We start from the raw sequence: 22,158 nt of genomic DNA, 5'->3' as shown, positions 1-22,158 counted from the left end.
ATTGTGTTGGGCATGAATTCATACCACTAGTCTCATACCATTTCATAATGTTGTTATTATTGAGCAGATGACTTAATACATCCATCAGAAACCCTTCCACCGTGTCTGTAACTTCGTCTGTACAAACTATTTTATCACTTCCCAAACCTTATAACAAAAATGACAATATAACCACAGACACAAGCTTCAGCAGACATATCACTTTAAAGCCCCACCTGGGCGACTGATTAACGGGAAGAAGAAATAGTTGAACATTAAATTACGGATGTATTCATTAATTTGTGCAGTCTTTAAATTGATTAAATTGTTGTTGGAAGTGATTCACCATAAAAATGCCTAATGCTGTCATGCCATAGATTGTTACTGACATATATATATATATATATATTTATTGCATGAAATCCATATATTCTATACTAGGATATGAACTTCTCAGATTCAATGACTTATTGCAACCAAATATCGAAACTATACGGGTCTGGGAACCTTTAGGAGCAGACAACTTTAATGTTCTAATAAAATGGCTGCTCAAAAACAACAAATGCTAGCAATTCACGCTTAGCATTTTATCATAGTTTGATTGTTTAAAATGTAATTAATTACAGAAAACTTAAACTATAATAATTTTGAAACAACCAAATTTTAAAATGTATTATAAAATTGAATGTGATTATTTACAAAACGATAAAGGCTTTAAAAGAAGAATGCATCATGAGGTGTACAAGCTGGCTGCAAACACAATGTCTCTCTTTATAGCTGTGGATGCATCTTCCATCTTCCTACCTAAAACAGGATTACCAATAATCCTAGCAGCATCCTTCACGTCCCTCAGCAGCTCATCCAGCCTCTGTATGCAGCGTACAATTATTCCCTCTTGCACATCTGTGAGCTGAATTATCTCATTGAATGGCTGAAAAACATTCAATAATAAAAATTAAAAGTGCCTAATGATAGCTGCCGAGGCTGAATGACCAAGAAACTAAGCCAACCATGGGGATTTTAGCAATCTGTAATATGGAGAGCCCGAAACTGCGTCATGGTCTGACAAAAACTCACAGCCCAATATACAAGCTTTGGTATTTACGAGCCATTATTGTATTGTCAACCATTGTATTAGAGAAGTTGTAACTACATACAAAGCACACATGATGAACAAGACCTAGCGCATGTCACGTGTTCATTCTGTATTAAGTGATACCGATAAAAACTAAAATCAAATGAAAAATGTTAAATTTGAGTTAAAATATAACATAATTTTTTATTTCCCTTTCCGTTAACTATATCCAACAAAACAGTACTAATAGTTATCATCATTGTTTTGTCATCAAATAAGATGACTCTAACTCCAGGTTGGAAAAATTCTCTGCCTCAGCCAACTCCACCTACATTCGTCGCCGCTAAGGTTAATAACGCTGAATATAATACTTTTTATATAAACAACTTATGTTGTTTTTGTCAGGCATTCATAAAGTATACACAAGTGATTACTATTTAAAACAGTTTTATTCTCATAAGTTACAGTGATAACAAGATGTTTCTTCAAGTCTAGAAAACATTAATTCGATTTTAATTATTTCAAATGAGCTTACCTAATTTAATTGGCACTCCAGTTGATCGGCATACAAACTAAATCAGGGTATGAATTAAACTCTTATACCGGGAATCGGCTGTATGTAAATAAAATATGTGAGTTTCTAGCCATGCATGAAGACCTTCAGAATAAGCAATAATATAAGAATATACGTACCATTCCTCTGGCCCACTCAAACACAACCTCTACAAGTCCGAATTTGAATTCAGACTCATAAGCATCTGCAGCAAAGTCTTGTATGTGTGCTTTCTGCACACTGGCCAATGCATGAGCCAGATGGTTTATTCTATCCACACCCTAGAATATACGTATATGGGACAACAGGGGGTGAGATGGTTGGATGAAAGGCAACAGCGACCAGTTTTAGACAAGGAACCAAACAGCAAAAGTGAATTACCTTCTGCAGTGATGGGGAGAGGTTTGGTTTTGAGCAGTTCTTCTGTTCAAAGACTACGCAAGACAATAGGGCAGCTATTTCTGTGTAGTGCATATCTTCCATTATGTTTTGAAATATAAGCTCAGTGACCATGAGCTCGTGTTGCTTGATTTCACAAGCGACCTTGCCCTGACATAGCAATATTGATTATTGATTACATGCGTAGATATCTTTATAATTCATTTAAATTCAGAGTTCATAAGATATCACCCCACTGAAGTTTCTATACCTATAACTGGCCAATCAAAATCGCTTTGTGAGAAGATAACTTCTAAAATAACTAGTTACATGCCTAAATTAATATACATTTTTTTAGGTATATTTTTTCAAGTTAAACAAATCAGGTGTAACTAAAGTCTTCCTGTTCTGCTTATACAAGCAGTCAACTGCTGATACTATACTGTCAGCAGAAATATACACATGTACTGGACTACCATAAACTATAATTCACCCAAGCCCAAACTGGCTCTGTTAAGAATAGAATATATGCATTTAAGTCGGTTAACAAGTACATTTCTACTAATGCCACTAATGCTGCATTGGTGACCAGCTCTTTCAACTAGTGTATCAGCTGATTCACCGTTGAGCTATTTTTAAAGGAACAATTTTCCATACTTTCTAGGTCATCTAGGTAATAGCTCTAAGGCTAATGTGATACAATAAATGCTTCAACAAATGCTAGACTCAATAAAACACAAAAGGAACGAGTTAAGACCTTTTGACTCCCACATATAACTGACCAAATGTTCTTCTCTTTTTGCAGTTATGTATTTAGTCACATTTCAAACATATTGTCACATCGCAAGTTAATTATTATAAAAATTTGTACTAGATTAATGTAAACTTGACCTGTACCCATTTCAATTTAACTTATAGTCAGCATGGACTTAGCAAATGTATTTTTTTACAAAGTTTGTCCACTATTGAAAATTGTGTGAGAGCAAAACTAGACTATGAAACATAGTCAGCTGTGTTACATAGCATTTCTATGGTGGCTAGCCCTTGTAAGGCCCCAAAGTATTCCCTGCATACGAACGAATAAGAATAGAACTCCAATTCTAGCATAACTAAATAAAAGTTATCTTTTTAGCAAAGTACTGCAGACTATAGGTAAGAATTTAAACTGCTGTGTTGCCATGTGATGATGGACAAGTTAGCTTCATAAAGCGAAAACTTGACTTGGAGCTCACATCTATTTGATACATGTAGCTACACATACAACTGTATACCACAGTGGTGTGGTATACAGTACATGCCGCTGTATGAACTGTATACCCAAAGAGTATCTATTGATCCAATCATTGTGTTACACCAGCAAAGACTCCATCTACTAAAGCTGATCATAGAACCATAAACTGCTATAAGAGTATATTTAGCGTAGAAGCAGTGAATCTAGAATGCTGCTCCAGTCAAAGTTCATTGTCTTACCTTGAGCATGACATTGTCATTCCTATCAATGTATTGCAACTCATCCAGGACCTTCAGCCGCTCCTTATATTCCGGCAGCAACATGAGGCTGGCCTCCGATAGTTTAAACTTAACCGACTCCAACTCTTCTCGCAAAGCCAGATCAGCATTCACAGACTCAAACTGCCACACAAACAGACTATGTCATGATAATAACAGTGAATGACTGATAGCCGATAGCAGAGCAGTGAATCACTGAGATTAGCAGATGGTTGAACGGCTGAATCAGCACTTATCATACACAATCATGCAGACCTTAACAAAAACCTAAATGATGCTTAAAGATTTATATCGCAGACTCACGTGTTCCTTGAAATTGCTACACTGACAGCACTGAAAGCTGCTGAGACGAGTTGAAAGCATCTCAATCTCTCCAAACCTCTCAACTGTGTCAATGTCCCTCAGACCAAACTGTTTTACGGGATTGACAGCCTCTAGAGCAGATGTATCTAAACCGGACAATTCGGCTACCAACTGTAGAGTTGACTGACTGGGAGGATCATCCCTAGAGGTGAGACAACTTCAAAGATTCAAGCTAAGGAGCCGTGAAAGTATATGAATAACTATCTAACAGATAATGGTATTTATGAAAAAACTACACAAAGTAAAATATGTATATTCAATGCGCGACTTTTTAGATAAAAGCGCTTAAAGAAATGCTAGATTAGAACATTCCAGAAAGTTAAAAGTAATTGGTGTGCACTCCTTACTTGAAACGAGGAATTTGACGCTTCTCATAGTTATCGACGATTTTCTCTGGAGTTGCGATGTTGATGCGGGAAGTCGTGATGGTACATATTTGAGTAGGCTCTACTTCCAAGACTATGTGTGAAGTCGTCATGTAGATGCTCCGGTTTTTATCGGCAGGTGTGAGTTCTGATGCCTTCAATGCAGTCTTCCACCACGCAGGGCAATGATCTGTCAGTACTACAGTGCCAGAATATAGGATCAAAAATAGATAAACCAAAAGATTATATGATGTATTTGCAGTTAATGTAATACATTCAAGCACCTGATATACATGCAGACACGAGACTTCTACATGTTATTCTAATTATACATGTTAAAATTATGGATTTGTGGATGGTATGATCTATATATCTAATGTTTGAGAGATCTATAAGCTGTTCGGACAGGTAAGTGATTTATGGATCTAAATCTATTGCCATCTCCAGTTCATAGGCTATTGCTGATGCCTTACCAAGACACTTGTAGGTGCGACTTCCTCTAGTGCAGCTAGTCAAGGTGACAGCCAAAGCCAAAATATCAGCTGCCTTTAGTGTGACAACTCTGCCAGTTGAGAGATATTTCACACACTGGGGATGTGTCACTATTTTAGCCTAAAATTCAACAGCGGAACACACTCAAGTCGCTTGTAGCATCAGTAGAATCATAGTTAATATGAAAAAGCAAAACATCCTTACAACTACGTCTACTACGCAAACATGGCACTGGATGTACGGAAACCGCACAAGATTTACGTACGTGAAAGTTTGTGCTGAGTTCGTGATAACTCTTCATGGTTTTGCAATACGCTTGCAAGTCCTTAGAGCAGTAGAAGCAGTCTACAAGCATATCAACATCACAATATCTTCGCTAACTAGAGCCATTAGTTCTACTGGTAAGCAAACACCTGCAGCTTCACTCATACTGTTATTACTCTACTAGATGTCACATCCACTGCAGTCCATTGGCACTCAAGAAACTGAAGATTATCACCAACCACTAGCTAATGGTAACACCACAACAAACACTAGTAACTGCATGATCAACAAGTAGTAATTTTGTTAATCGCTAGTAATATCAAAAAGAGCAACTACTTGCCTATCTCTTTCAAACTCATCACTTTTTTACGTAGATCATGCAATGAGTCTCGATCCTTCCCCTCGCTCTTCCTCGATGCGAACTCAGAAAAGGATCTCTTGAGCATGTCTTGCACTCGGAGTTTTTCTACTCTCAGCAAATTGAGCATCATTGTGTATGTCAGTCTGAACCGGGACTCAAGTGTTGTCAGCTTTCCCTTTAAACATACGGATAAAGCAAACTTGGATATCTTAAGAGCACCAATACTTCTTAAACTAAGTAAATATTTAAAGTTAGATCAAGTGCTTAAACAAAGGTACTTATATTCTAAGTGAACAGAGCATTTTTAAACATTTTTGAAAAGTTAAAATTAATGTCACAATAAAACCACAAACTGTACCTAAATGCCACACAACTAACGTACAAGGAATTGCCTCTCAATGATCAAACAACTCTATTTTGCTGTGTATAAGGTTGTCTTCAATACAATCTGTTAAAATCACCAACAATTATAACTGATTATGCTAAAAGTCGTTGCTAAATTTATTTTTGTATTCGCTAAAACTTCATTTTAAAACCAGGATTTAAGCCACATGCTCCATGGCTTTACAGCCGAGCACTGCGAAAACTCATTCAAATCAGCATTTAGGCAGGAATACCATAGACATAGAGGCATAATTGTCTAACTTCGATCGGTTCAATAGAAACCCACAGTATTTGCTACTCATTTTCCTCAGTATTTTTAACTGAATTGCAGTTTGCTATAAGTTGCTAAGTTTGCTAAGTTTTATCAAATTAATGCTTGTTGCTGGTTTCTCATAAACAAAACTACCATATACATACTTGTATCAACAAAACCCACATTTTGTTTAGAACGCTAATGATACTGAATACCTTACACCCTGTATAGCAGCAATACTCTGATTAGACCCACTTTGATGTCTGTCTTTTCTCATAGCCTCAAAGTTCAAATCAGCACTATGCATAATTCTAGATAAGTTGCGAGTTACAATGCAAAACTTTACCATCTCTTCTGTAAGTCAAATGCCCACTTTATGACGATTTTTGAAAGTTTTCATTCTTTCTGCTAACATCTATAACATTCCACAAACTTCATGTTTCTCATGTGAGTTTATACAACACGCTTAGAAAAAATATGGTTTACAAGTTTCACTATACAAAATCAAAAATTCTGTAACATAACTTCATATCGTTTAAAATTAACAGTTTCAGAGGATTATTCCCCAATCCCTAATCTAGCACACCGAGATCTACCCATAATCAGCATATCCTGGAGATACAAAAATTAATTCATCAACATACCAGCATCATCCTATTGAGATCTGAGAGTTCTGGAACATCACCCTTACAGAGTATGATAACAGTGCCAGTCGCATCGAGACCTCGTCTCCCAGCTCTTCCTGCCATCTGCAATGATTGAGGTAAAACATTCAATTTATCAGGACTTCCAGTCATGAAAATGGCTCATGTAAATGACAACAAATGAACAATATTATAAGCCTATCGTTTGTATTTACCTGAATGTATTCAGCTGGTTTGAGATCTCTGAATCCGGTACCATCGTGCTTTCTTGTGCTATCAAACACCACCGTACGCGCTGGCATGTTGACACCCATAGCAAATGTCTCAGTGGCAAACAATACCTACATCAGTGAAAACAGCCACAATGTGAGAGGTCACATCCACTGAGATATTGCCATTAGTTCGCTAGACTCAATATGTCCAAAGGTCAGGGGTCAATTTCACAGAAAGACGGTAGCTTACTCATTGCGTAGAATCAAACGTACGTACCTTTAGCAGACCTTTTTGAAAAAGTAACTCAACGATCTCCTTGAGAATTGGAAGAACTCCGCTGTGGTGAATCCCGATGCCTCTCTTTAACAAATCAGCTATGTACTTGACCTACATAAGTCAAATTATTTGTGCTACAGTTGTGGTATGAGAATAACAGTAAATAAAACAGCTTTTGTACCAAACCACACTGGTTCCTATTATTTAGCAAAGGACACGCTATTAAGCATAGCTATGTAAAACTGCAAATAATTTAATTATAAGTAGAGACAAGCCAAAAAGATTCAGAAATACAAGCATAATGTAATCAAAACTAAAACAGTATATTCAAAATTATTATAAATATACCATAAATCAATACAAGTAGAAGAAACCTGCATACAAGAACCTCAAGCAACCATGTAGAAAATCAAATCAAAACCTATTGAAAAGAGCGGAGAGAAAGCAAAAGTAGATGAAGTAGCAGACGACTCCAACAAACAATACCTGAGGTAGATCTTTATCAGTGCCTTTCAGTCGGTCTATGCTTTTCTTGATAAACACATGAATACTTGATTTCTCAGAAGAGCTCGTTAAGTCCACGCTAGTTAGGTGGTGTGAGTTTTCCTCTATTCTCTTCTTGCTACAAGCATCAGAGCATTGACTACAGTCTGCTCCACAATGACACCGACTGTCAACTTCTCAACTAGGATGAAACTGCCACAGCCATAGAAAAGCTGTTCAACATAGCATTTTAAATGGGAGTGGCCACAGATAGTACTGCCACAACAAATACACAGGAAAAATGAATAGAAACATTCAGGTTTAACATAAAGTCTAACTTTTGCAAAAAAAGTTTTTTCAGACCATAGAAAAAAATAATTACGTAAAGTCACTCGTACTTGACAAGTGATTATGTAACTGATATACGTACCTATGGCGTATGTCCAATTGAAAGTTACAATTGAATATCAATAGTTTATGGAGTATTTTATGTTCAGATACGGACTATATGATTCAATGTGCTCTAGCAGATAGGTAGTGCATGTCTGCAGCAGAACATAAAAAGTATACCATGTAGTTTTTCACATGAGAATGTTAAGGAATGTGGGATTATACTATAATATGGGTCTCTTTCTGACAGAATGCAAACAAGAACCTAACAAATGTATTCAATGAACAGCAAAAGTGCAAAAGGATGAAACGTAAAAAGCGCTAAATGAGAGTTGCACTAATATCAGACGATTGGTAGCCTTTTACATATTGATTAATGAATGGATAAAAAAGGCAATTGATGGTAACAGTAACTGTGACCAGGAGACACCGCTGCTTTCACAGCCATCTATGCATGAGGAGACAACTTGCAAAGTAATACCACATGTTTCCACACTTTATGGAATGATGTTAGTTTTAAAAGCCATGTCTTGTACACTGAAAAGTTTTATAGAACATCAGTTTTAAATACTCTAGCTTTTATAAACTCAGTCTATAAGTTGTGTATGGTATAACGCCTACGTGTTGCTTTATGTCTAGGGTAACCTTGACCCTCTCTCGGGTGCACAAAGTAAGGGTCTGTACATTGACAATTTCAGTTGAGTTTAGGTTTTACGAATTAGCCGATGCTTTAGTCAACCAAAACAGATACATGTGCACGTTTTGAATACAGGAAACTAAAACCAAAAGTAAACATACCTGAAAGTGAAGACAACAGCAGGAAGCTTGTCTTTTTTTCTGAGCATCTCGATAACGGATAACAGAACATTCTTGTCCTACAAAATTACATTGAATTGATGCAAGCAGGACAAGTGCTGGCCTTATCAGCAACATCAAAGATTTTCCAAATACCAAATGTTTATAGATCGTTAAAGAAGCTCTAGGAAACATGTCATAATCTCTGTGCCACTGGCTAGTTCAGAGGCACGGCCTTAACTTCTCCCCTTAACAGAATCTGAGTCTAGTGTGTCAACTGTTTGAAGGTTTGAACAATAGTTGTTATAAAACATACTGCGGATGAATGCCCAAACGAGCGCAGGCCTTTAGCCCCAGTGGTTTGTGAATGACTACTAGCACGAGCTTTCTTAGCCGCCATTGCCTTCTTGTACCTGCAATAGTATTATGTTATTTACACATACAGTACAAGCTCCAAGTCACCGGTAAACACTAGTTACAGCGCTTAGATGCAATAGTGTAGAAAATGAGTACTGCCTCCGTGACACCTGCCCATAGTGCTTATGTATGCAAATCAATAAAAACTGCAGGAAAGTTTTTTTACAATTAATTTTTCTTTTAGCCAATAACTAGTTATCAAAATGCAACATCCTAACAGAAAGCTAAATAGGTGCTAAAAACTGTAATATGGTTTACAAAACAGTCAGAGAGTAAAACTCTTCGTATTTAAAAACAAAAGAACTGTAAAAAAGCGGGCGCGTGATATTGGATAATACACTAAAATGACATGGAAACATATTCTGTGAGAGCAGCCCTAGACATGGCATGGAAAGAAAATATTACAAGATCACAGATATTGGTCTCCTGCATAGAGTTACCCTAATTCTTTGAGCTTAGACTCAGAGTCAACAAGGAGAAAAAGCTCGTCACTAGTCTTGGAGGAGTTGCCTGTATACAGGTAGTGCTCAAGGGGAGTTGGCCTCTTCAGTGTACTGATAACCTTTACCTTTCTTTTCCTTGTCCTCCTGCGTAAAAGCAAAAACGACATGTAAAAAGGTACTAGAAACAATCGATGAAGCCTCTATGCACAAGTATGTTACATATCACCTGCAATGATGCTTTTCATTAACTAATTCTGATATAACAAAATTCTTGTTCAATAATGGACCATATCCACCATAAACAAATGTAGTGCCTAGAAAATAGCTTACCCGACCCAATCAGCAAAGTCCATGTAGTTGGGGACAGTTGCTGACAGCAGTATAATATTGACGTGCTCAGGCAGCATGATTATGACCTCCTCCCAAACTACTCCCCGCTGCAATACAACATTTGTTCAATGGCTGACATAGCACCTTCCGCACTGATGCCATTGACAGCAGATGAGTAAGTGACTGAACAGAATAGAATATGCAACAACTGACTCATGTGTATTTTGAGTATCCGGTGGATAACTCTATGTTTGTATAATAGTATTAGGAGCATAAAGAATTCTCAAACATACCTCTGCGTCATTTATGTAGTGGACCTCATCAAATATCACCCACTCGACATCCCTGATCACATCAGAGCCACCGTATAGAAGAGATCTGTAGAGAAGCAGATTACAAAAGGATGCTAACCATATGGCACTTCAAAGCAAGATCAAACATTCTAAACGGAACAGAAAGCTAACCTGAGTATTTCAGTCGTCATGATGAGACACGAGGCCTCGGTGTTCAGTTGTATGTCTCCTGTGATGAGTCCCACCTCCTCAAAAGTCTGTTTAAAGTCTCGGAACTTCTGATTGGACAAGGCCTTAATAGGTGATGTATATATGGCCCTGTGAAACAAGTTTTTAATAAGGTGATAATTGAAATTGATGACAGTACAGACATGAAACTAAATATAAAATGAAATATGGATGTCTATGCACTATAGTTTATAGCACTATAAAAATGAACTAAGGTCTTTAGGCAAAATGTGCTGAAGTCAACACTGTTTTAATATAATGCAAGACCAAAGCTTATTTTATAGATATATGAATATCTGAGTCAATGATGTATTGAAAAGTACTGAACAACACAGTGTTAAGAAAAATATGAATGATAAAATTCTCATAAGACTCATGAAATGCCGACCTAGTCTGTTACCAGCAATAACTAGTTAAAAAGCTCTAGATTACTTACAGTATTAGGTTTGAAAGACCTTTGAACTAGCCATTTTAGAACATTGCTATTAGTTAGATCATTGGATACAAATTAAATCAAGTTACTATTGATTTGATGTCTAGGTGATAACAAAACAAAAAGATTTTAACTCAGAAGTGGTCAATCTTAAAGTAGAATGTTCTGTGTTCATGCCGATTTTGAAAATGATAATAGAACAGCTAAAGTAAAAACTGTCCTACTCTGATACATCTTTATAATGAAATATGAATCTTAAATCATAATCTATTCAGGCTTTATATACTTTTGAACATTGAGTGCATTGAAAAAGGTTCAATTGAATTTACAAATGCAACACTGCATAAAAAGGTACTTTTTGTGTTCTAAAACATTGTGTATGATCTTTGTAATTCATGTGCTAGCTAGATAAGCAACGAAGTACATGTTCAGTTAGCACTCTATAATAAAGTGCTTTTATGTTTGAGACTTGAAGCAGTAAAACAAATATTATTTTTTTAAGAACCCAATTTCGTATGTAACAAAGGTGGAAATGGACAGCGAGTGTACCTCGTCATATGCTTCCTACACAAGGCTATGGCGTACTCAGCGACCACAGTTTTTCCTGCCGATGTGTGAGCTGCCACAAATACATTCTCGTGGTTCTCAAGACACAAGACCGCCTGCTTCTGAAAGACGTCCAGTTCAAAGGGCCACTGCAATAGCAAATCATTCTTACCATTGACACAAGTCCGATCAAAAAGTCAATAAATCAAAGTTGATCAATCAAACAAGAATCGATAATAATCAAGAATGCCGAAAATGTCTAACAAGCATGCCTTGTAGGCCATTTCTGGAACTCGCTCATCAAAGTCTTCTATAGGTTCGGTAACACTGAGCCGCACAGCAAACTCTGTATCTTTAGGCTCTGCTTTGACAGCAACTGTGTCTGGGAGAACGATGATGTTTGCAGTCTAAAATATGAAGTCAGCATGTCAGTAAGCCAGTGTCTTCTGAACGTGTTAAATGCAACCAGAGTTACACCTTGTGAAGGAACTGATTAGATGGATACAGTAAATTGGTGAGCAATTCCTCGGAGATCAAGTGTAATGTCTGCTTAGCTTACTGCAAGCAGAGGCTGTGAGAGTATTTTAAGAGCCATTGTTGTACAAACAATGACTCCGCGCTCTTGGATAGACATGGACATTCGGTGACAAGAAAACCTTGACAGCTGGAGATATAACCAGTTGTTTGTAGGTTATTCCTTCTAGACCACAAGGCCACGGCTACTAAGGTAATGATACTAACAACTGGATGCGTGTAAAGCAACAGGGTGAAGTTTCACAAATATAGTCTGCTGAATTGGTCTCTCTGCGTCGCTCAGAATAAAAAGAACTGCTATCATAAAATCCAAATCCCTGAATTAGTTTATTCATCATGAAAAAGTGAAACAATATTAAGGTAACATTTCAATTATAACAAATTAATTTATGAGAACATCTCTACTTCTATTTAGACTGAACATTAAGCTATGCACCCAAGGGGCTGAACCCAAGGCAGCCTAAAAAGACTTGCGTGTGCAAGTCCGAATCATGAATCAGTATCTGTATTATTTTACTTTGCAAACATGGCAATTTTCTTGTTTGCTGCTTTGTTTGCATGTTCGTATGTAAATATAATGGTTTTTGTATAGCACTTGCTTCTATACATAGTTACATACTTTAAGTGCGCCTTCATCCATTACGTCAGTCTAACTTATCCTTCAAAGGAAGCCAATACAACAAAGCTTCTATTACTTCAACTATTACAGCTCCAGCCATTGGACATGTCCAAGGTTTAGTTGCTAGGCAACACTCAATGACTAGCACAGGTTTAATTAGGTGTATACATTTACAATGCCGTTCACACCTGTATTAGCAATAACAACGGGTACAAATAGTATTGAGCAACCTTGTTGGATTAAACAGTCATAGCATTGGTCATGAATCGGGAATGAGGCTAGTAACAATCTTTACTATAATAAGATCCATTCGTCGGGTCTATCCACCTGAAGCCATGCTAACAGCATTAGGAAAAATTTGTCTCACACAGGAATCAAACTTGGATATTCTATTTTGCAGCTGAGAACACTACCAACTGTGCCATTCGAACTGTGCCTTCAAATTGATGAATGATTGTACATACAACTATTACACCTGATGATCTCTCATGGCACATGGGATTGACAGCATGTGATGGTGATGATGGTGATGAAGGGGGTGATGATTGTGGTGATGACGATGGTGAAGGTGGTGATGATGATGATGATGAAGGTGGTGATGCTGATGGCGGTGGTGATGATTGTGGTGATGATTGTGGTAATGATGGTGGTAAGCCCATGGATAAAACAAATTACGAGGCAAGCGACTGAGAGCTATGAACACACACCTTGGTGAGAGTCTCGATGATCTCATCCTCATCAGCAGCAATTGGCTCTGATGGGAGCTTTTCGGTGCTTTTTGTGACATCTTCCTCCTCCTCATCTGATGATGAATCAAAGTTAAACAAGGCATCATCCACATATAGATCGGTGACTTTCATCTCCAAAGGGTTTGGGGGTGAAGATGGCATCTCAATCTCAAGTCCTCGACTTAAGCCTGGTGCAATCTGTTTGTAATTTTCTAATAAAAAATTTGAACAGGTTATAATTACAGAAAATCTGCCATAAAACAAAGAATAAGTGCAGCGTATAGCATCCATAGGTCATATTTGATATCCTAGTTAGCACTTTTGCTAGCTAATGCATGACCTCGTTTGAAATAATTTATACAAAAATTTTCGAATAACCAGATTTGGCAGACGCAACATATTATTTATACATCATGTAGGTAGTGCTTGATATGTGTTCAACTGCTGATAACTACACAGGGGCTACACAAAATCAATATTTAATTATATAGCAAAACACCTTACATAAAGGCTATTGATAGTCAATAGCAGAGCATATCTAAATGATAAAGGCTATACAATCAATAAAATAACGATATAGAGAATTACCTGTACAATCGTCCGTCTTTTCAGCGGTTAATTCCTCAAGTGGAATGTCGAGGCCGCCAGGCCAAAAAGGAAAGTTACGACTGCTGCCCTTCAGAGCGCTCTCCGGGTCGGGTGCGCGAAGCATGGACATGCTATTTATAGCAGAACCACCAGGGTTTAACCTCTCTTTCTAAAAAGCATCAACAAGCCAACCCTAAACATCCATGTTTTACTATTCTTGATGCGTGTAATCTGTAAATACAAGTTAGCATCTACACCGTTAACAGTGATGACAGTGATGAGACTGGTGCTTATAACATAATCTCACAGGACTCAAGTACAGGAGCTACAGATTAGGATGGAAATCGCTAGCTTTGTCAGACATTTCTGCACATATGTGAATGTCTTGTATTTGTCTTATTGCGATACTATAGATTATAACTGGCATGATTTTGTAATACCTAAGGAAAGGCATGCTTACATGAGTGGTTAACAGATCACAAGTAGACAAAATGTGTTCTTAAGAAGACATAAAAAGGCAATGAAATTGTAACAATTATATAATCTAATGGAAAGAAAAATAGTTGACCATGTTAAAATGTTGTGTGCATAACATTGTGTAACAACCAAATTATATGTAATATATTCTATATATACCTTTAATGGCTGAATGCCATGTTTTTTATAGATCACTTTATCATAGGTAAATATTTTATATAAACTATTACTTGCAAGACTTCGCCTGTTTGGCAAGTATATGGATAAACTGTGATAAATGTGATAGCTGAGCATGGTCACCTGCCACTGGTTGTCATCAGTACATGGTTAAAGAATTTTTTCTTGATTCCATAAGGAGATTAGTAAGAGATAATCTCTAGCTTACAGCAACCCTAAAACTCTATCAATATGACAACATCTATGCCTACTTTTTACAAATATGATGAATAATGGGTAGAAGAACTCGTAGTCAGCCCCATGAGCACCATATGATCGGTTGCTGTAACTTCAGGTGACCATTTGACACCTGAATATTCCCTAAATTTATTTATTTATCAAGTCTTTCATTACGAATGTTCATTAATGCAAACTAGGCAACTCTCGTTCAAATGCACAATATAGACTGCATAGAGATGAGTAAGATCTCTAGAATATATTAAGTTTTGATAAATGCTATATCTTACTATGATGAATATGAACATATTTGAACATATTAAAAGAGAATGCATGTAGTTTTGTTCTTGCACAGGTATTTGATACACACACTTCATAATCATAGCTCACAACTGTACCAACTCAACTTAAGCCATTTGCGGCACCTTCTACCTAATAAGACACGTACAAACTGTAGACCTAGTTTAAAACTCCATGCCGCTATTGGCAATTGGTATGTCATATACATAAAAATATAGTATCATCTAGAGAATCTCAGAGCTTACTGTATACGCAAAGGTGCAGTGGGTTTAAGCAACGTACCTCTGTAAAATCAAGTAGGGCTCCAGTTTTCTCATCTCGTTCCACTGCCAGCTCGTAGACAGGAGGGAGAATTGCTGTTTTAACTAAATGAGAAATGTCAGGCTCTCTGTCGACGTATCTGCACAAAAAAGTATCAAATTAACAGGTCATTTTACAAACAATATTGCATAATGCATACTAAGAACCATGGAAGACATGATACAATTTTAATGAGATGGGGGAGTATTTAGTTTAAATCAAAAACAGAATAGTAATTTAATAAGGTTGTTATTGGTGCACATTTTTGAAAATGCCTTTAGTGTTAGTCTCGAGATAATGAATTTCATGGCGAGCTCAATCAATTGTTAAATATACTACTGCAACGTTTTGCATTTCAATTGCATGAAGACAACGATAAAGTTTCCAATGAAATTTCCATATACAGTATAAATTATGCTTGAAGCAAGGGTAGCATGCAGTAAGCCCTTTGTAAAACGCTATATATAAAGCTGTATTGTTACAAAAAAGATATGCTGTCGAACCTCTACATACTATCAAATCATTTTACAAATCCTCCAACGTACAATATAAAGTTTGAGCAAATATTTAATAATACACCAGAAATAGTCTTTAACATATGCCATTCACAATTACCCAAAACATTATAGTTTTATTAGTGAAGGTGATGGCAAAAATTAAAAATTATGCATTAAATTATACACTATGCAGAAACAAATCGCTCAGACTTCATTTAATCCTATTTAAGATAAGTTACATTTATCTCCCACATCAAGTTCACTTCTGAATCTATGCATTACCAAATATAAATTTCATTCATGAGTCTTCAATTGAAGTAACAATGAAAGTCTCTTTTTATTGATCATTACTTTTGTTTTTACAGTTTTATAGAAAGTATTTATAAAATATTAAGTAAAGAGTTATTATTGTTTATGCTCTAAAAGAAATTAAGCGATCTAAAGTGTATTCGTGTAAGAATTTACAAGAATACACTTTAATTCTCATAAATACAGCATACCGCAGCTTAAACACGCAAACCAGATCTCAGAACCAATTAGTAATTGGGGGAAAACTGCTCGATAAAGATACCTTTGCTGCCTTCTGTAATCATGGATCGGCAATGAACCAACATTTTCTAAATGATCTAAAAGTTGCTCCTCAATCCCTTTCCAGATGGGTGGCAGCTGCAACATTCGGGCACAGCTTTAAAACAAGAATAACAAACTATATAGAAATATGAAGACTTTTATTTTACGATAAACTACAACAAATCTTTCCAATAGGTGCAGTGCAGATGTAGAACACAGCAGAGGCTTGAAAATTAGAGCGTACTGCTATAGAAATTGCTCCAGCAGTCTAATAATGTCTAGTAATCATCAACACGTTCTAGGAATTTTCATCATTGATAAAAAAGGACTTTTTATCAATGATAACAAGTACATTCATGAATCACCAAAGACAAATTGAAAGGACAAATGATCATCCATTTTTTCATTGATCATGCCATGGACTGTTTAGTAGCTCACTGTGTTCATACGGCACCATATCCTTACCTATAGCTTGTGCAACCTCTTAACTTGCCAGTGTAATGCAGTTGAAGAGCATTTGATGGTTGAAACATTTTTTTTCTGACTCAAAGCCTGATTTTGCAGTCTCACCAGCTTTTCTTTTCTTCGATTTGTTCCAGCCAGAAAATGACCATCATAGTCACTGTAGTTTGTCTGGCAGTGTCTTGAAATGCTGCTTGCTTTGCTGTATACTACCGTTGCATTGCAAATGAGACACACTGGCTTGTTGTTTATTTCATGAAAGAAGTACATGAAGTCCATTCCAAGTTAAATCGACGAAACTTTTGTTGCTCTTTGGAAGCATGATTCCGGTGACTGATCTAAGGATGCTGTGAGGTGAATGTATGCTAGCTGATCATATTACTCAGCAACTAATCAAATGAACAGTCATGAAAGGTTACCCTTGCAGTGAGGGGAAATCCCCTATGTCTGATGATCTACACTTGCGGTTCGTGGGTGTGTGTATGGGTGATGGGAATCCTCAGCACAATGAATATTAGCATAGTGGAAATGATTTTTGTAACATTGCAAAGAGCCACTAGAATTGAGGCAAAGAGCCACAGTGTCTCTAGAGCCCCATCTTGGCCACCCCTGTTCTAGGAACATGAAAAACTCTTCCCTTTAAATAACACATTCAAATAATAAAATATAAGGACGTCAAAGAATTTATTAAACAGGTCTATTATAGTGGCTATACAGAGTTAGGGTAGGTGTTTTTAGTGCAACCTCTGATATATAGACCTCCCATCCTCTGTAATTAATGTTAAACTTACAGATACATGCATATTTGTTGAAGGTGAATCAGTAAGATGCTCTCCAACATCTTCTTGAGCTCTCTTTCCTCTGATGGGCACCTCTACACAAACTGGCAACTCAATTTCAGGGCATGCCATTGCAGGTTTCTATGCCATCACAAACCCTGTATGATATGACTATATATGGAGCTGTTGAAACTAAACTAGCAGGTTTGTGATTTATAAAATTGTACATTCTTTAAGTTATTCCAGCATTTTTAAACTTTATGAACTAAGGAACAACTTAGCAACATCTGAAATGTTTTCCACCTGCATGCTTTAGAAAAACAAAGTTATACCTGCCATTTGACCAATGCATTCACACAAATAAATTGGATGTCAGAAGTTGACGTATACACTAAGCAGTTCCTACAAATTTCTTGTTACGCTTGCAACCACTATACGTTAGCAAACTATTGAAGTACATAGAGTGGTTATTTATGTGCTTCATCACCGATGATGGAATGGAAATAACTGACAAACATTGAAGCCACAAATACAAACCATGATAAATAAACTCATCAAAGTTGGTTGCTAAAAGTAATAAACAACAAAACCTAAAATGAATGTTCATTGTCCTTTATGCCTGTGACATTTGTTCTATTCTTCTCATAGTGCCAAGTGTAAGTCTGATGCCATGGCATCATTTTATGCTATATATTGTTGCAGCGTTATACTATGTTGTAACCGTAGTTACATGTAATAACATTTCATGAATGCAATAATTTAGTGTTGTTTGTCTACGCGAATACAGTGCTATACAATATTTACATGAGTGAATACGTCGCTGCAATAATGTTTCAACATCCGAAGCAATGTTATGCTAAGATTCGCATGTATGAATACAATGCTACATCATAATTTACACATATAAATACAAAACTACATATCAAAAAGTATAAACGCAATAAATACATATATATGGTTTGGCTGTATTCACTTTGCAAAAATTTACCTACCCATATTTCCGACATACTGAACGGTTAGATAGACAGGCACAAAGATAAGTAGAGGAAAACAGTTGAGCTACAGAGCGCTATTGACATACACTGTACATATACTTTGAAGGTACCACTATACTGATCACTGAAAATAATCAAGACAATGACAGCATCTGTAATTATGAGATCCAATGAATCAATGAAACCGCCTAAAGTGTTGACATGCTTATGCACTTTATCTTTTTAGACGGCTTCATGCGTATATGAAACCTGATTTTAGACAGATGAAAAATATGTGAGTTCAGGAAAACAATAACAAAATAGTTATACTGCCTTATATCTTGTGTTAGAGGAAAGTTAAGCAAAAGACTAGAAAAATGTACATCGGTTAAGGCACTCAAAAACTAAAATTTAAAACTGACCAGGAATGTTTAGCAAGTCGCTTTGTTCCGCATTTTACAATCATATAACACTTGCTTGGTGTTGGCGAACAGGATGCAGCCAGAAACGTATTTGTACAGCTAAAAATCAACCAACACCATATGCCCATTAGAGAATATTATGGTAACAGGTTCATATCAAATTGAAACCCCATTCAGTGAAAAATATGCCTGTCAATTAACTTTAGAGCAAAAGATATCCAAAATTGGTTGCAGCTAAAGTATTAGAACCACAGTTTGTAAAGTTTGAAGCCAAAACTGTGATTAAGCCTTTAAAAAGTAGCCTATAATGAGGAGTAACGCAAATGACCAGCAACACTAACTAAGAAAAGATAAAAATGAAGACAATGTAGTAAACATAGCAATGCAAAGGTGACATGGCGTGAAAAGAGTAAAAAAAAGCATGCGTATATGAAATACAACTAAAAGTAAATATAAGTAAAAGCACATGTGCTGATATTAGCATCGCTAGCTTTCAGACGTATTAACACATCGGCTACGTTAATTGAACATTGTAAAAATTAAAAAAATTATCAGGACAGCATTGTAAAATCTATAAAAATACAACTTTTATGTGAAGTAGAATTTTTTCAATAAAACCAGTGATTTATTTGCTAGTTTATCTTAAAAAATAAAAATAGTTTGTGCATGAGGTTGGTAGTTTATTTGGTGTGGAGAGTAATGACTGCTTTATCATTCTACATATAGATGCCTTACTTTCAGCCTACAATTTGTAACCAAATTTTCATTTTAAAATCGGACTAACCACAAAAACCTCTGGCAATAGCTGGATTCATTTCATCAAATTTACCTTGGTAACTGAGCATAATATTTACCTTGGTAACCAAGTTGCCTGTTGGATAACTCTATCTGAATGATTGATTAAAGGTCAAGATTACAGTTTAGGTTATGTCAAGGCCAAGACCGGTTTTATGCCAACCGTAAATGCCAATGACGCTCTACAAGAATCCAGAAGAATAACTAACGGACCTTATACAGCTAGACAGTACCGGCACTTCTTGTTCTGAATCTGACGCAGTAAGTCATAATTTAACATGACGCAGTCAGCAGGATAAAAGAAGCTAATTTTAATCCGTTATCATCCTTTACACATAACTTGCTATCGATCCACTTTTATTTTTTACAGACTTTAAAATTATTTTGCATTCGATATATTAAAGGATTTACCGTTTCTTCTGATAGTTTCTTGGTGTTTCGGTCCCTCCCACGTGTTGCTGGCAGTGGTGCGTGTTAGTGTTTAATGTGTAGTGGTGTTTTATAGTGGTGGTGTTTTTTAGTGATGGTGTTCATTCGTGATAACCGTGGTGTAGCTACAGTGCTCGTGTCAAATTTGTGTCAGTGGTTACCTTTGTGTCGTGTTAGTGTATTTTTCGTGAACCTTCGTGTTAGCGCTGTGCTAGTGTATTTTGTGTGTATTCTCGTGCTTAGTGATATGGTGTTGTTTTGCTCGTGCATATTGTTAGCGGTGTTACTTTGTGATTGTTTATAGTGCCGTATTAGTGTTGTAATACTGTGTCAACTCTTTTGTTATTGTTTGAAATCAATCGGAAATTTTCCGCTATGAGTAATAGGATAGATCTGTCGTCTTTACCTAAGCTAGTGTTTTCCGCCTCCGATATGACTCAATCGTTCAAGTCATGGCTATCGCAATTTAAAATTGCCGTCAATTGAGCTACTTGGTCTCTAGGTAGAGAAACTGTGTCCAGCGAACAAGCTCCCAGGTTTCGTGGTAGACCTAAGTTGTTAGCGTTATTGAGTGCTGTAGGCAGTGAGGGTATTGAGCTGTTGCAAACCCTAGGATTTAATATTGACACTGACAGTAAAAATGCTTTTGGAGATGCTTTAAAATTGTTACAAGAGCATTTCGAACGTGAAGAAAGTATTTATGTTAGAGCAATGAAATTTGTTACTGTAGCACAAACGGTCAATGAGAATGCTATAGATTATTTGCTAAGAGTTGAGAAATTGAGCAAAACTATGGGTTTCGGAGAAAGTGAGGAATTGCGTGAGCGTTTTTCAGTCGCTTTGGCCGTCAATGGTCTCAGTGATTCGTCGACCCGTATGCAGCTGTTGCAAGAAAGTGATTTGTCCTGGAAAAATCTGGCTTCCAAATTAAAAGCTAGGCATTTAGCTAGAGAGTCAGAGAGCGTGTTAACTGAAATGAAAGCTGGCCGTTTTAATGCTACTAGTAGTGTCTCGAAAGTAGATGCTGATAAATGTGCTTACGCCTCTGGCCTTGGTGCGAGTAATAGCAGCGACGCTGGTGCTTATTCTGTCTCAGCAAGGCCACGTAAAGGGTCGTCTGGTTATGGGTCGCACCAACAGAGCCGCGACAGATACCATAAGTATGATTACCGTCCTGGTTATAAGTCAAGAGATTCTAGCAGATCTAGCGTTGAAAGTAACGGTTCTGACATGAATAGAGGTCAGTATTATGACAGATATGGTGAGGGTAAACGTTCCAGTTTTTCTAAATATCGTTCCCGTGACTCAAGTGCTTCTAGCAACGGCCGTAGAGGTGGTAACGACAGTCGCAGGTCACCTAGCCCAAGGTATTACATGCGTAGCAGCTCTCCTGCTAGACATGGCAGAACTTGCTACCATTGTAAAAGAGAAGGGCACAAAGTAAGGAATTGTCCCGATGCTCACTGTTTTACATGTAACACACAAAGACACACCTCAAAGGACTGTCCTGATAGGCAGAGGTCTAGCCCACAGAGGCAGGGTTTTCTTGGTGGTCGTAATAGGAGCCCTGGTAGACGGTATCCCAGTCCACATAGATATGGTTATAGGGGTTGAAGGGAAGACAGTAAAAGTCCCCGTAGAGTGAGGTTCACCAAGGATAATAAGTGACTATATGGAAGCAGCAATAGTATAGTACGCACTATGAACGTGAATGACATGAGTATAGATTTCACTTTTGATACTGGTGCCAAAGTTTCTGTTTTGACAGAGAATTCTAGCAAATTGTTAAAGTTAAAACTAGAGAAACCCGAAAGATGTTTAGTT

At 36.8% G+C, this 22,158-nt stretch overlaps 2 protein-coding genes across 2 annotated transcripts; one reads left to right on the top strand and one right to left on the bottom strand.

Annotated features, from left to right (window-relative positions):
* Positions 1-289: 289 nt before the first annotated feature.
* LOC137392200 (superkiller complex protein 2-like) lies at positions 290-17,866 on the bottom strand. Its single transcript, XM_068078847.1, has 26 exons — positions 17,727-17,866; positions 16,475-16,569; positions 15,389-15,506; positions 13,937-14,105; positions 13,328-13,560; positions 11,740-11,874; positions 11,471-11,616; positions 10,432-10,578; positions 10,261-10,345; positions 9,968-10,074; positions 9,635-9,781; positions 9,094-9,190; positions 8,781-8,857; positions 7,596-7,731; positions 7,110-7,220; positions 6,836-6,961; positions 6,621-6,725; positions 5,319-5,514; positions 4,980-5,059; positions 4,696-4,834; positions 4,205-4,421; positions 3,798-3,999; positions 3,456-3,617; positions 1,989-2,156; positions 1,748-1,888; positions 290-910 (listed from the first exon to the last, which is right to left on the bottom strand). The coding sequence occupies exons 1-26, from the start codon at positions 17,844-17,846 to the stop codon at positions 710-712; spliced, it is 3,660 nt and encodes a 1,219-aa protein (XP_067934948.1). The 5' UTR covers positions 17,847-17,866; the 3' UTR covers positions 290-709.
* A 3,260-nt stretch (positions 17,867-21,126) lies between these two features.
* LOC137390818 (ATP-dependent RNA helicase glh-2-like) lies at positions 21,127-21,948 on the top strand. Its single transcript, XM_068077133.1, has one exon. It carries the CDS (start codon positions 21,127-21,129, stop codon positions 21,946-21,948), a length of 822 nt encoding a protein of 273 aa, XP_067933234.1.
* The last annotated feature ends 210 nt before the right edge of the window (positions 21,949-22,158 follow it).

The sequence above is a fragment of the Watersipora subatra genome, chromosome 3 (assembly GCF_963576615.1).
Source record: "Watersipora subatra chromosome 3, tzWatSuba1.1, whole genome shotgun sequence".
Taxonomy (NCBI): domain Eukaryota; kingdom Metazoa; phylum Bryozoa; class Gymnolaemata; order Cheilostomatida; family Watersiporidae; genus Watersipora; species Watersipora subatra.
The sequence above is the reverse complement of the archived record's forward strand: the minus strand, read 5'-3'. Positions and strand labels throughout refer to the sequence as shown.

Excerpts from the sequence above, each read along its gene's own strand:
- LOC137392200 (XM_068078847.1), bottom strand. The coding sequence starts at position 17,846 with ATGGCATGCCCTGAAATTGAGTTGCCAGTTTGTGTAGAGGTGCCCATC. Across the intron at positions 15,507-16,474 it reads GATTACAGAAGGCAGCAAAG|ATACGTCGACAGAGAGCCTG; the intron begins GTATCTTTATCG and ends TTTTTTGTGCAG. Across the intron at positions 6,962-7,109 it reads TTCAAAAAGGTCTGCTAAAG|GTATTGTTTGCCACTGAGAC; the intron begins GTACGTACGTTT and ends TCACTGATGTAG.
- LOC137390818 (XM_068077133.1), top strand. The coding sequence starts at position 21,127 with ATGGGTTTCGGAGAAAGTGAGGAATTGCGTGAGCGTTTTTCAGTCGCT.